The sequence below is a fragment of the Pyrus communis genome, chromosome 13 (assembly GCF_963583255.1).
Source record: "Pyrus communis chromosome 13, drPyrComm1.1, whole genome shotgun sequence".
NCBI lineage: Eukaryota > Viridiplantae > Streptophyta > Magnoliopsida > Rosales > Rosaceae > Pyrus > Pyrus communis.
The window spans coordinates 17,168,030-17,183,213 of NC_084815.1; the positions used below are offsets into that span (position 1 = coordinate 17,168,030).

Consider the following 15,184-nt stretch of genomic DNA (forward strand, 5'->3'; position numbering starts at 1 on the left):
TATTCCCGTTGTTTTTAGGCACTAAAACTAGTCCAACGTGGTAGGTTATGGTTAGGGCTTCATTTTGGTATAAAGTACGTGAAAAATGGATGAAAAACGAAGGAGAATAGTGAGTTTTAAGTTTCTCCAGTTTTCCGGTGACCGGAGTCCGGCGAGGGTAGGCCGGAGAAGAAATAGGAATATTCCGTTAAGTTTAACGGAATATTCCTAACGGCAGTAACGGTATCCAGTTAAGTCTAACGGAATATTCCGAAATTTTAACGGAATATTCCTGACGGCGTCAGTTGACACCGTCAGTGTGCATGGCACGTGGCCGTGCGTGGGGGCGCGTGAGGGGTCCAAAAATTATTTTAAAAATATGGTTGTGATCCTGAGGTTGTGTAGAGCACGTTGGTATATTCAATTGTCCATTTTGAGCAATGTATGAGAAGTTATTTCGAGAAGTTGGTTATGTGCTTTAAAGTTAACGTTTTTATAGTTATTTCGCATATAGGTGACACGTACCCCGAGGACGAGCGTGGTCACTCGAGGCAGGGGGGCTACGACCCTTCCACGTACCAGTGAGTGGGCTTTTGTTTTCCGTATATGCCTATATACTATATTTTTCCCAGAAATTGAATAAATGTTTATTAGTTTATGCCATGCATTATTTCATCATTATTCTTGCATTGATGGTTATATTAGTAGTTGCATATATTTATACATATGCATATTGGATGCTGTGGATGCACAGGTAAGTGCCAGGTAAGTGGTATTCATATTTACATTCAGCAGTAGTTTGAGTTAGTTAGAGAGCTCATAACCTGCACCCCCGGTGTTAGTGCTCCCGCCCGTGGCCAGGGCACAGTCCTTCGCGTGATGTTCACCTCCCGCACCTTATGCTCAGCTTGGATCCAAGCTAGGTGCACAGGCCTGTCGTACAGACCACATTAGGTGGTTCCGACTCGTAGGTGACCCGCGATTATTCGCACAGCCTTCACGTGATCGTAGCACTTATTTACACCCAGGCCTGTCGTACAGACCACTTTAGGTGGTTCCAACTTGTGGGCAGGTTCAGATATTGAGATTGAGATTTGAGCTCTATATGCAGCCGTACAGGTCACGTTAGGTGACTCCGGCTGCCAGATTACATGATATTGATATGTTTATACCTGGGCACTTGCATATCGTTATGAGACTTCGACATGGTATATTTTAGAGTATATGGCATATTTTTGAGCATGATTAGCATACCTATACATATGTGTAACTGTTTATTTTCTGGGAAGTATACAGGTTTTACGGCGAGGGGTTAGAAAGTATTTTTACGAATGATTTTCAGAGAGCTTTGTTTTTGCCCACTCACGCTTTTGTTTTACGCCCCTCCAGGTTCTAGTTGCTTAGCTGTTGCGGTGGTTTCCCCAGAGGGCTTTCCGGCGTTTCTGACAGATACTCACCATTGTAGGGTCACCTTCGGGTGTACTATTGTCGTCTTTTTCGTTTGGGCTGCTATAGACCTGCTCTGAAATTGTATCTCACTTATTAGCACTTGTTTTGGTACTTTGTATGCTAGTTTTATTTTATTCGTACTTTTACATTACTACTTTATTAGCTTCTGCACGTGCACATGGCTACGTCACTGTTGTGTGACGGCCAGCACGCTCCGATCTCGGTCGGGGTGTGTCAGGACCTCCCTATTAAAAATTAATTAAATATTAAAAACTAAAAAAATAAAATCATTTAATTTTTTTTGGGTAAATACATAAGACTCCCTCAACTATTGGGTTAGTTATAGTTTCATACCCCATATTTAAAAAATTTCAATATCATATCTCATCTACGAATTTGTTACAATTTCATACCTTGCGTCAGTTTGTCTATCAATTCTTCCGTTAAATAGTGATGTGGCTTAAGACGGGGCCTACTCTTTATTAAAATTTTTTATTAAATATTAAAAACTAAAAAAAATAAAATCATTTAATTTTTTTTTTGCATGGGGACCCACCCCTTATCCCCCTCACGCTTCTTCCTCGCTCTCGTCTTCTCCCAACCCAAAACTAGAAACACCCCAAACCCAGATCCCACCTACCCCTTCTTCCCCACTGCCATTCTCCGCCACATCAACAATCTCATCTACCACCCCTAGCCCTTCTTCCCTCACCTCTCTCAACACCCTATCTTCACCGCACCTGGACAAATTGAGTAGCGCACCCACCACATTCTCCTTGCTCCTCAAGCTCGACCCGATCAAGAGATCTAGCAAATCCACCAAAACCCTAACCCCAGAAACCCTCTGAAACGCTTCCTCGCTTTCCTCGCACTTGACCACCTACGCGATCACCGCCTTGGGGTCCTCCGCCTTCCCTTCCTTTTCTCCCTCTCCAATCTCACCATGCTGGACCAATCCTCCAACTGACTATGTGGCAAAATTCCACCTCAAATTCTTAACCTCAAACAACTAAACCACCTCTGTCTCACATATAACCAACTCTCCAGCGACCCCTCTCATCGTTCTATTCCTACTCGAAGGGTTCATTTCTCAGAGCATACATAAATCTCGTCCTCTACCGCAACGACTTTTCTCATAACCTTAGATCTCTCCCTCGCTTGAACCCGACACCTCGTCTTCCCCAATTTCCGGCTTGAGATCCAAATAGATCCATGTGGGTTGAAAGCTTTTTGGGTCAGATCTCCAATGAAGAGCAACTTGGCGGCAATAAGTCACGACAATTTCAAGGTTCTGAATGTATTGGGCAAGTTGAAGAATGGTTTTGGTTGTTGATCTGGGATTCGGCGGTGAGGAGTGTCAGTGATGAAGATGAAGTTCTGCATTTTTTTTTTTAGCTTTAAAATAAAATATTAATTTTTTAATAGAGAGTGGGCCTCGTCTCAAGCCACGTCACTATTTAATGGAAGAATTGACAGACACATTGACAGAAGGTATGAGATTGTAACAAATTCGTAGATGAGGTATACCATTGAAATTTTTTAAAGATAGGGTATGAAAGTGTGACTGACCCAATAATTGAGGTAATTTTATATAATTTACCTTTTTTTTTTTTTTTTTTTTTTTTTGTTAAATGGGTGACCTACCCCTTCTTCCCCATCCACCCCATTTCTCCCTTCTCTCATCTGCAACCCCACCCACCCTTCTCTCCTATGCAACTCGCACCCACCTTCATTTCTCTCCTCTTCATCGTTGACTCCATCCACTAACGACCATCATTTCTATCTTCGCGCCTCCTTCCACCGCAAAGTCTAGCAAACCCTAAACCCTAATTGTCTAACCTTCAAATCAAACTATGCAAGAGACTAGGAAACGATGGTTAGAGCGTGATTGCTGCTATGTTTTGCTGGGCTTGAATATGGTGCTAGGCTGCAGGAGCAGAGGAAGGTGGTAGAGGTGGTTTGGACTTCAATTATTTGTCTTTGGCTTGATTTCAGCGAACATGGCTGCGGATTGAGAATGGGAAAATGAGAAATTTCTCATTTGTTGCTACCAGTGCTGCTTGGCTGCCATGGTTGGATTGTTATGGGTTGCAGAGGAGAGAAGGAAAGGTGCAGGTTGCCAGAGTTTGGGGTCTTCGGCGGGCTTGAAGTAGAGATCGAAGCCACGAGAGATGTGGGAGTGGAAGAAGATGGAGTGAGAGGACTGGAAAGAGTGGTCATCGAGGAGCACCAGAAGCGGCAGTGGGTTGGGGATTCCAGAGAATGAGAGGCCGAGGAAGGGGAGGAGTGTGAGGACACCCATTTAAAAAAATTATTAAATGATTTTAATTTTTAGTTTTTAATATTTAATTAATTTTTAATAGGGAGTGGGCGCCGCCTCAAGCCACGTCAGCACTTAACGGAAGAATTGACAGACAAACTAACGGAAGGTATGACATTACAACAAATTCAAAGATAAGGTTTGATATTGAATTGTTTTAAAGATGGGATATGAAACTATGATTGGCCCAATAGTTGAGGTAGTTTTGAGTAATTTACCCAATAATAATCAAAAGATTATGGTAATTAATCTAAAATATAGGGAAAAAAAATCCAATTGTTGCAAAGATATGGTTTAGATCTTTTTCACTTTTAATTTGTATGTTAAACTCGAACATTACTCATATATATTTGACGTATTATGTTTCAAACTTAGGTAAGAGCGAGTGAGAATTCGACGCTCAATGCTAAAGTTTCCTTTTTTCCGTTAAATTTGTTTAATTAGGAAGTTGAATAAGTCACGGGTTAACACTTAAGACTTGTTTATAGTTAGACAAAACTAAGATTAGGATAATATATATATATATATATATATATAAAGGATAAAATCTAAGGACAATCTTAGCAAATGGGAAGAAGAATATAATCCAAATTGGACGAGTGGCTAAGCATTGGTGTAATATCCAAATTTGTTTTCTGGATTGATTAATATGCATTGTTGGATAGCTTTGTTTGATTCGGATAATCCTTTTTATAATATTTCTTAAGTAGTACGTGCTGGGTGCGGCCTCCGTTTCGCACAATCAAAGTCAATTGTGGTGGTACTTGGGTTAAAGAAACTGGGAAGGGAGGATATGGTTGGGTTGTCCGTGATTTTGCAGGAATCTTCAAAGGAGCAGGTGGCTTAGGAAACATCCTCTGTGAGTTCAGTCTGATGGCAGAGGCCGAAGTGATATGGGCGGTTTGATAGCTAGCATGGAACAAGGATTTAATTTGGTTCAATTGGAAAAGGACTCCGAAGGCCTTGTGGAAATGCTTAATAGGATCATGCCTCCTAATGGTGTTATTGGAGGTATTCTCTTTGATATAAAATGTATTTAACAACCACTGAAGTCAGTAGAGTTTATTTTTGCTTAGAGTATGTAATAGGGTAGCGCATCTAGTGGCATTGTTTCTTGAATGGGTGATCTCTATATTTGGTACTAGTTTGAACTGGAGTGGTTGTTTAATACTCTAACTTCTGATGTAAATGTTTCTATTCAGATTTAATATTATTTCACTTTTGACAAAAAAAAAAAAAAAATCACAAGTAGCCACTTAGTACTATGGTCTAGTGGTATTCCTCTTCACTTGTAAGCGAGAGGTTTTATGTTCGATTCTTGCCAAATGCGTGTTTGAACCACATTATTATGGCAATGGACTTAGCTTACTCCCCCATCTTCTAGTGTAGATACTATCGTTTGTTCAAAAAAAAAAAAAATCCTTTCACAAAGAAACTTTCAGAAGTGCTAAGGGGATTCTCTCAAAAATGAACGTGTATCAACGACATATTCACATATTAATTTGGGAGAAAAATATTAGAGAAATGCTAAGGGGATTCTCTCAAAAATAGGATTCTCTGCCTGACTGCCATTTTATATTTTTTGCATAATATTTTATAATGTTAACACAAAAATTAACATTAAACTATGAAATAGCAGAAAATCTATAAAAAAAATTTACTTTGAGATAATACTTAACGTTTATGAAAATATTATAAATTAAAAGAAAAACTAATGAAAAATGTTTGAAAACTTTGAGTTTTAACCATAAGAACATAATAAAAGGTAAAGTGAATAGTACCAGATTGACTTTTTAATGTAAAAATGTGATTTTTGCGTTAAAGTAAACAGTATCAATAATTTTTCGTTAAAGATCCCTAAATTAAAAAGTAGACAGTTCTTCTTTTAAGTGGCCATATACATTTGCTCCAACACATAATTTGAAATTAAGTGGTCGGTTTCTCTATAATTAGTCCACATGTGCACTGTCCACACACGTGTATTTGTCATTACAATAAAGATTAGTAAGATTTTATACTTATTTAATCAAAGTACCAAATTTCACATGCCCCTTTCCTTTCTTAATTATTCGTTTAATTATGCTAATTAAGGTTTTGGGTCCAAGAACCAACCTGATCGCCGGTGCACCCGAAAAGGGTCCCCAATCTTTACAGCATATCTTCCAAAGTAGTCACCACTCTTTTCGTTTTTTATCAAGTCGTATCTTTCTGTCTCATATTTTACAAATATTTGAAGCCATTTGTTAAGCTGGGATCCTAAATATAAAATATAATAAAATACAAATTGTTAGAAAAGTAATGATAATTTTAAGTTAATTTTGCTTAATTAGTGATGTGTTAGCTTAAGCATTGATTCATTTCATCTGGCCTTTATATATATGCTTGTAAAGGCTAAAGATCGAAGGTAGGGTTCCTCGAAAGAATTGGTAGAGAGTACATTGAACATGGGATCTAATTTCTATAAGAATATTGATGGCTTTAAGCTACGTTTGTTATCATTTTGATGTGCTGGGTGCAAGTTAATGATTTTATAAGATAACCTAATGTGTATATGTACTAGGAGTGCAACTCGGGCGGGTTAGAAGGGCAACCCAACTCTAACCCAACTTTTACAATTTGGGTTCGGGTTCGAGTTGGGTTTTAATCAGGTTTGGGTTTACTTCGGTTGGTTTCGGGTTGCCCAACTTTTTCAAGTTTTAATCGGGTTCATGCAAAGTTTGAATTAAAATACAAGAAATACCAAAGCTAGTACCAAAAGAAAAAAAAAACAAAAAAAAAGAGGAACACTTCGTTGTCCAAAGCTAGTACCCAACTCAAGTCTTGTCTTTCAAAGCTCCTGCAGAAAAACAAAGCTAGTACCCAACTCAAGTCTTGTCCTTCAAAGCTCTTGCAAAAAAATCAAAGTGTGGCTGCCAGAAAAACAAGTGCTTTCTGCAACTCTTCTATCATAATCCATCAAAAGTCACTAGTGAATTCTCCACGAAGGTGCAAAGGTCATTGAGAAGCATGTTGCACAGCTCAACCCAATCGGGTTTGGTTAATCGGGTTGGGTCGGGTTGGACAAATGATCAATCCAATCCAACTCAATCAATGAACGGGTTGAAATCAGATTGAGTTTGGACAGGTTATAACTAAAAAAAAAACTCGTTTGTTTGGGTTTAAAGTCGGGTTGAACATGGATGGGTTCGGATTGGCCCAACCCAAGTTGCACCCCTAATATGTACATATGGTTCTATCACAATTTTAGTATTATTCTATGCCTGCATTGAGATAAGTATTGCAGAAACGGATCAAATTCCGACAAAAATATTACTCAAACACTCTAAATTTACTTCAAGTCCATATTTAATTTTTGTAATGCATTCCTAAAAAATCTAAATTAAATTTCATAAAATCTTAAAATCTCTCTTATAAGCGCACTCTAAAATATATATTAAAAACATACATTATATTGAAGAATAATTTTTAACACATTAGAAAGCCATATATATATTCATGAATTGTAAAATATAAAGGAAAAAAATGCATTTCGATAAATGAAATATGACCGTTTTAAAGTGTCAATAATAAATAAATATCTTCTTTCTATTGGATTTCTTAGGTTGCAGGTTGTAAAAACACACATAATATGTGTTTTAAGTGTAAATCTTTCGAGAATTATGCTATTCAAACATCTCTTTTTACTTCCCACACACATGTTATTTTTGTTTAATTATTTTTCTCAATTAATTTGATCCGACGGACAAAAATTAAAAAGAATGTATGAGAAGTGAAAATAGTTGTGTGGAAAGCACCACCGTTATTTGAACGGTTCATAATTTTCATCAAAAGAAGTACAGCGATTTGTTCAGTTTCTTGTGCAAAAGTTTCTACCTTTAATCATAGAACAGCATTATCTGTCATATATGCAACGAAAAGCTTTATATGTGCAACTTTTTATGCTCTTTAATTTTATTTTGGGCAAAGCTAATTGTAGTGGTTGCATTATTTCGATGATCACGAACAACAATAATTGAAGGAGATTGTAGGACTATCGTGTTTTCTGAGCCGTCTGATAGCACTGCATCATGGCTCTTCACGTGCCACACAACCCTACACTCCATATCTGAACCCTCCTCAGAACAGAAGCATTATTGCAGCACCATGATCAAGCTCCTCACCTAATTGATATCGAAAGAGTCGAGCACTGAATACGGACCTTGAAAGTAAGACAAACGATATTAATCGCTTGAATTATAAGTAGATGATCTTAATCGCTTGAATTATAAGTAGATTTCTACGTTAATTTTTAAGGGCTATTTAATAATCATTTTGTCTTAAAAAAAAAAAAAAAAGAGCCATTTTGTTTTGAACGAAATTATTCATTTATTAAAAACTGTTGATATACAACGGTAGAAGAGGAGACCTCGTGGGACCCACTTATGAGGACGACTTCATGGTAGTCCTACTCATTGATAACTAGTGCGAAAGCGAGGGGGAGACAGATTGTCTGCCCTTTTGGTTTGGGTGTCATTCTCATCCCTTTATATTTGTACGGTTACAGTTAAGTCACATCAATATTTTATATTTATATTGCTTTTTGTCTTATTATCTCTATAAAAAAATTGATATAAAATATTGACGTGCCTTAACCATGACCGCACAAAATAGAAAAGAATGAGAAGGACACCAAACAGAAGGGCAGACAATCTGCCTCTGAGCGAGGGACCGACTTTCTCAAAAAGGAAGACGCTCCTCCTGAAGTGGCCGTTGGAGGAAATTGGAATACCGTTATGGTCGGCTGCCGTTGGACACGTGTTGACATCGCCTCGATCTGCAACCACATCTTTTTACCCCGCTTTGACGCGAGTTTGTCAGAGAAAAGCGGCATTTCTTCAAGCCTTAATTTGGGAACACATGGTTCTTACAATGCTCACGACTCATGAGATGATAATAAGTTTAGGACTTGATTAATTCTTGAAGCCTTACAAAATATGTACAATAAAATTATTTGATCACGAAATATTGACACACTTGTTGACACACTATATAAGACGTGGGTCATACCATTGTATTTTGTCTGTGTTTGTATTATAAAGTGCGTAAAAAATGTGTCTGTTTTATGTTTTCAAATAACATCACCCGGAAATATATGAAGACATCTTATTAAGTTCTTGGCTTAAAGTGTGGATATCATAAGTTTAAACATTGATAGATAGCAAGACTGATACACATCCTTCTACTCATGATAACAAAATGAGAAGAAGTATTGTGAGGACTTGTAACTCAAGTGACAAGGACAAGAAGCAAATGCACTTGACCTGAAAAAGTTTAGCAAGGCTATATACACTAGAAGATATGAATATTTGGGCCAATTCACGTTTCTTGTTCTTTCTCTATTTTTTTTTTTATTATACAAAAGTATATATTTATAATAAGAGAGCGGGAAAATTAAATATTGATATTAAACTCGTTATTCACGAAATTCAAACATATTTTACTAAGAAAAACCCCATGATTGTAAAGCCCACAAAAACATTTGGGCCAGTGATGAAATTTTATGAGCCCGTGGCTTTCAACCCCAATGCCAAGATTGCAATTTGCAGTCCGTAACTGCCCCCATTTTACCCACCAAAACCCCATCTTCTTCCTCTCTCTGTCTAAACGACCAACAACCATGGCGATCAAGCTTCTTGTTGCTTTGCTTTACATTCTCTTATCCACCACCGCTGCACAACCATGTTATCCTCTGTATTCCCAAGAGCTCATCAATTCAATGGGTCCCACTTTCTTACCTTCTTTTTCTTCTTCTTCTTCCTTCCCTCCGACCCCAACAGCCTCAATCGAGTCAAACCCAACTCCATTTGTCTCGGCGCTCTTTGTCATCGAAGACTCCTCTGTCGAGTGTGGCACCAACAACTTCCTCGGAACCTTCGCCCGTGCCGACCGCCTCCCCTTCAGGCGAGACTTGGATACCCACCAACCCACTAGGAGGTTCTGCAATGGCAGAATCCCTGTTGATTATCTTGGTAATGTTGCTTCTTTAACCATTTTCTTGCTTAAATTCTAGTTTTTTTCATTTGGTTTTTTTTCTAAATTCTTGATTCATTTAATTGTATTTATTTTTCTAAGAAATGCAGAGGTTGAGAGGAGTTTTTGATTTTCTTAGAACCCCAAATGGAAGACATCTAAAAATATAAGGATTTTTGTCCACCAATTTTCATTTCATGAAGGAATTTTCTGATAAAATTTTCTATCAAGATTTTCTCTCTGGATTTTTTTTTTCTATTAGCACTCCGTCTCAGGCTTCCTTTCGTACCAAGTTATCTTGGATAGAACGGAAGAGTGAAAGAGATGATTCACGAATTGAATTTTGCGTCTGCCAATGCCGGAATTATATTCACCAGCGGCTTAATGTAGCATTTAAGGTTTGTTTAATATAATCTCTTCAATTAATATGTTTAATGTAGCATTTAAGGTTTCTTAATTCGAGTGTTGATGTAGTTTTTCCCTGCAGGGTCAACATGTTTCCTTCAATCAGCAAGTTCAGTAGTTCACAGACACCTATCAGTAGTTTATAATAAGTTTGGGGGAGCAAGCTACAATTGATCTCGTCTCAAATTCGGTGCTCTACATTTCGATTCGAATCAACGACTACATACATTACTATTTGCACAAAGTGTCCAACGTACAAAATCTGTACTTTCCCTGGGGTTTTAATCAGTTTCTAACATCCACATTGAAGTAGGAAATTAAGGTGATCTTTCTAATCACGCTCAATTAGTTTCCTAATTCAGAGTTTTATCGATTACTCAGAGATTTCTGTGTATTTTGATGGTGTAGAACTTGTACAACATAAATGTGATGAACGTGGTAGTAATGGGGCTCGCACTGATAGGCTGTGCGCCTCACTATTTATCTCAGTACAGAGTGAATGATGGACAATGTATTGAGGAAATAAACAACATGGTAATGGAGTTCAACTTTGTGATGAGGTATATGATCGAGGAGCTCCGCGAAGAGCTTCCCGTTACCAACATCATCTTCTACAATACGTTTGAAGGTTCCATGGATATCATAAAGAACTTTGCACGTTATGGTGAGAGGTTTTCTAAACTTGTTAATTCCTATCAGTTACCGAAAAATTTCTTAGCAGAAAGTCTGCATACTAATGATGTGTGAATTTTATGATCTTGTTCAAGTTTCAATGAAACTACTGTTGCTTTCTGTGGGTTAAGGGAGCACAAGGGTTTTGTCATGTGTTTATCACCGGATATGGCATGCAATGATGCTTCTAATCATGTATGGTGGGATCAGTTCCATCCAACTGATGCGGCCAATGCCATCCTAGCTGATAATGTGTGGAATGGCCTGCACACGAAACTGTGTTATCCAATGAACTTAGGGGATATGGTAGTATCGAGCTCCTATTGATTCGATGGAGAAGCTGTAGCAATGGCCATACTCTCTATAAAACAAAGATCAAATAGAGAAGCTCCTCGAAATTTTTGTTACTATACTTTTTGCATCAACTGTTTACAACATTAAATCGTACATTTCAGTATACAAGTGACATTACTAAAAGTGCATTGTATATGTTTTGCCTTTTGGTAATGCAATGGGATCCGATTTAGAGGTAGATGTTATTGCTGTCTTCATTGTCTGTTTTCATCACGAAACTAGGAAATAAGGTTGTGATGTCCCTGCATTGAATGAAAAATTCTATTGGCTTCGACATAGCGTTTTGATGGTTGTAAGGTTTTACTTGAATTGTAATGAAACATAAAATTAGATATTGGTAAAGGTGGAAATACTTGAGGTATAGAATTGTCATGTTCTTCAATAAGGACGGATTGCGATTCACGAGCTCATTCCACTCTTTGAGATCAATCTTTCCGTCTCCCTTTAAGTCTGCTTCCTCAAATGTCTATAGAGTTTCAAACCAAAAGATGAACTTATTCGATAACTAATTACATGTAGCCTTTTAAATCTTGCATGTCTTACCTTATCAATTATCACTTCAACAATGTCATTAGACAGGATCAAGTTCGACTCTTTCAAAAGCTCGAGAACCATTTCTTTCACCTTTCATAACGTACCTCAAACGATTAGTACTTTATCTATATATATCTACTAATTCAATTAAATGCTTGGAAGTAAGATTTGATATGTCTTCTCAAGGTGTTCGCGTTAATCATTTCGTTAAACAACTTAATCATTTTGTTTACTTTTTTGCTTTCGATGAAGCTTGTCTGCCATATATCATACAATTGATATGCAACTGCCAAATCATATGCCAAACTTTTTTTATGCAATCTTTCATACTTATTGCCACATGCATTCAAATGAAAGAAAAAACAATCTGCAGGGTTTCTTACATTAGCCTTCTCTGCTTGGGGTGCTTCTGGGTGGAACACACTCAGACATCGAACAAACTCTTCGAATTCTATCACCCCATCACATTTCGTGTCAAACATATGGAAAACCTATTAGGTTAAGCAATGCAAAGATGAGTTGTCCGAAAACAAACAGAATGTTTTCACTGGCCGTAAAAGATCAGCATTCCAAATTTAGAAAAACTGAGGCCACGAAGCTCACCTTATGACACGACGCGTAAAATGATATCGAATCACAGGATGAAAATCTTACAACGAGTAAATTAACTTATAGAAGAGATGAAGCTTATTACTTTGCTTATAAGGCCATCATCAACTATAGAACTACTCAACTTCCTGACCAACTCGTACAAAGATTTAATCTCATTTACCTTAACTGCAAAAACCAAAGAATGTAAATGTACACAGTAAATTGCAATTAACAAGTCAGTTTCATTTAAATGAAGAAGCTTAGTTACAGCAGGTTTGAGAAGCAAGAACTGCTAAGTTTTCACATTCAAGTCTCTGCTTCATGCAAACACAACCCATTCTAAACGCTTTACGTGATCGAAAAATTGTCTTCAGTTGGAAGAGATTAGTACAGAATGATCTTAAATGTTTTAAAAAAAATCTAGAGTCAAGAGAGCTTGTGCAAACGTGGACTTTGCACGTTTCTCTGACGGTTCATGAGCTTGCAACGTGAGAGCTTGTTGGGGAGGGTTTTGTAGTTGTACAATACAATGTACCCTAGAAACGGGTAGGTCACATTATATAACCCTATAAGCGTCACACTTTGTCAGCAAGGAGGTATGTTTACCCTCACTCCTTGTTTCTATTGATTTATGGGATGGAAAACTATACGAAGTTAGTGCCAGAAACATGTTTCGAATTACTTGAGTGACAAATCTTGTAACTTTTTTTTAGAGGTGGCACATTACAACTCATGTATAAGTTCACATATGAAGTTTTCCCAAAAGCTAGTGGAACTTACCGTTTGTGCTTTCGAAGACTGAATTCAAATCTCATAAACGACAATTACTGACTGACCAACGAAAGTCAAATATTTTGTATGGCTTATGTTGAAACAAGTGTTTGGCGAATGGTACGATGACAACAATTTAGGGCTCGATGGGATGTGCTTTTAAAATGATTGAAAACACTTTTAGAGAAAATGTTTTTTTGGTTCCAAAAGCACTTAAAGTGCTTTTACAGAATTTACTTGCATTTTTACTAAGGATTGGTTCCAAAAACATTTTCACCAAAAGCATTTTCAATCATTTTAAAAGCATATCCAAACGAGCTCTTATATGGGCAGATGCTAATGTGACAATTAACGAATAATTCTATAACAGTTACATACGTTATTGGCGTGGATTTATGGAATATTATATGAAAAAAGAAGGGTGAATATAGTGTGAGGGCTTAAATATTTGAGCTCACCAATTAAATTCTAACTTGTAATTTGTAAGCATTTCCACATGCATTGATTGAAGACCAACAAATTAATTCCCTAGCAATGCTCATTATTTTAGATTTGAAATTTTGGAATCTGGTTTTTCTCTTTAATAAGTTCTTCTTGGAAAAACACTCCTTGTACAATAAATCTTAGGCTGATTTTAAGAGACGTGGACGTAAACGTCGACTATTAGTTTCTACTGATTGATGTGTGTTTCTCGATAATTAGTCATATCAAATTAGGTATCCAGTTCGAGTGTTTTCCTAAAAAGATAACATGATTGATTGATAATATCTTAGCAAAATTTGGAAAGAAAAGAAATATTTGTTGCAAAGGCAGTGTTGTACCAAATTCGGCTATTTTCAACAATGTTTCCACCTGACAACTCCTGGCACCCTACAAGAACAATGGGTAAACGAAGACAGATCAATTCCCTTTTGTTCTTAGGTACAAATCAATTTACATTTAAAGAAAGGAAAACTAATGAAAAGGCTTGAAAACTTTGAATTTTAATGATAAGGACAAAATAAAGGGTAAAGTGAATAGTATCATGATTGACTTTTTAGTGTAAAAATATGATTTTTCGTTAAAGTGAACAGTACCGTGGGCTTTTCGTTAAAATTCCTTTTAAAGAATGGTTATGCCAGGGGGGAATTCTCACTCCGACTCTAATCAAGCCTCGGCCAAGGAAGATTATTTATTTGGCTGAAGAAGAAGTTAGGTCACTTGTTCGTTTGGCTGAGATAGAAAATTTGGTTGGCTTAGAAGAACATCTTCGAAGTTTAACTCAAAAGATGATTCATCAGAGCAATGTTCCAATGACGAACAGGGCCAAAACACAACCTCCGATGCAAACACCATGTCAATCAATATGGTTATTGGAGATAAAGCCGATGTGAAACAATTCCATTTAGATGAACTGTTTGGGTTAAAAGCCAAAATTGGCGAAGTGATTATGCTTTGTTGAGGGGTGGGGGGGGGGGGGGAGAGGGGGGAAATGGGGGCAATAATAGCTTAATGTGTTTGGCGTCCGAGAATAAAAAGTATTTGACCAAGTCAAGAATATTTGAAGATGATTCTTTATTTAGCATGCAGCGAGATTGGATTGAAAACGTTGGCATAAAAAGGTGTCGACTAGTAAGAAAGTATCGTTGGCCTCCTCCTCATCATAACCTTTATTTTCATTTGCTCAAAAAATAATAACTTTTGTTTCCTTTACCATTCGATTGCACAAACTGATACTCAAGAAAATAAGGGAAGCAAAATAGTATGCTCACTAGTGAAATACAAAAAAAGGACGTGGTCGAATAAAAGAAAAGGAAAACTAATGAAAATGGCTTGAAAACTTTGAGTTTTAATGATAACAACAAAATAAAAGGTAAAGTGAATAGTATCAGGATTGACTTTTTAGTGTAAAAATATAGTCGTTAAGAAGAGATAGGTGACTGCTAAACCATGGAAAATGAGTCTCAAAAAGAGCAAGGAAAAGCAAAGTGGCATGCCGACTTGCAAATGGTTTTAACCTTGTTAATGGTTTACATTATTGGTTGATAGAGAATCAAAGTAGATTTACCAATGAATCACGAAATGCTATGGTTCTTCAATTTTTTTTCAGAAGAAATTCGT

The 15,184-nt window shown here is 37.0% G+C and overlaps 1 protein-coding gene and 1 pseudogene across 1 annotated transcript; one reads left to right on the top strand and one right to left on the bottom strand.

Annotated features, from left to right (window-relative positions):
* The first annotated feature begins 9,404 nt into the window (after window positions 1-9,404).
* Window positions 9,405-11,360, top strand: LOC137712275 (GDSL esterase/lipase At1g71691-like; annotated as a pseudogene).
* LOC137713666 (calcineurin B-like protein 5) lies at window positions 11,356-12,651 on the bottom strand. The gene is made up of 6 exons (XM_068452995.1): window positions 12,582-12,651; window positions 12,417-12,499; window positions 12,106-12,213; window positions 11,956-11,979; window positions 11,732-11,812; window positions 11,356-11,654 (listed from the first exon to the last, which is right to left on the bottom strand). The coding sequence occupies exons 1-6, from the start codon at window positions 12,649-12,651 to the stop codon at window positions 11,358-11,360; spliced, it is 663 nt and encodes a 220-aa protein (XP_068309096.1). The 3' UTR covers window positions 11,356-11,357.
* Window positions 12,652-15,184: the final 2,533 nt, after the last annotated feature.

What these genes read in the sequence shown, in the direction of transcription:
- LOC137713666 (XM_068452995.1), bottom strand. Translation starts at nt 12,651, where the DNA reads ATGGGTTGTGTTTGCATGAAGCAGAGACTTGAATGTGAAAACTTAGCA. An exon ending in GCTTCATCGAAAGCAAAAAA is followed by an intron (nt 11,813 to 11,955) that starts GTAAACAAAATG and finishes ACGTTATGAAAG; the next exon opens with GTGAAAGAAATGGTTCTCGA. An exon ending in TTGAAGTGATAATTGATAAG is followed by an intron (nt 11,655 to 11,731) that starts GTAAGACATGCA and finishes GAAACTCTATAG; the next exon opens with ACATTTGAGGAAGCAGACTT.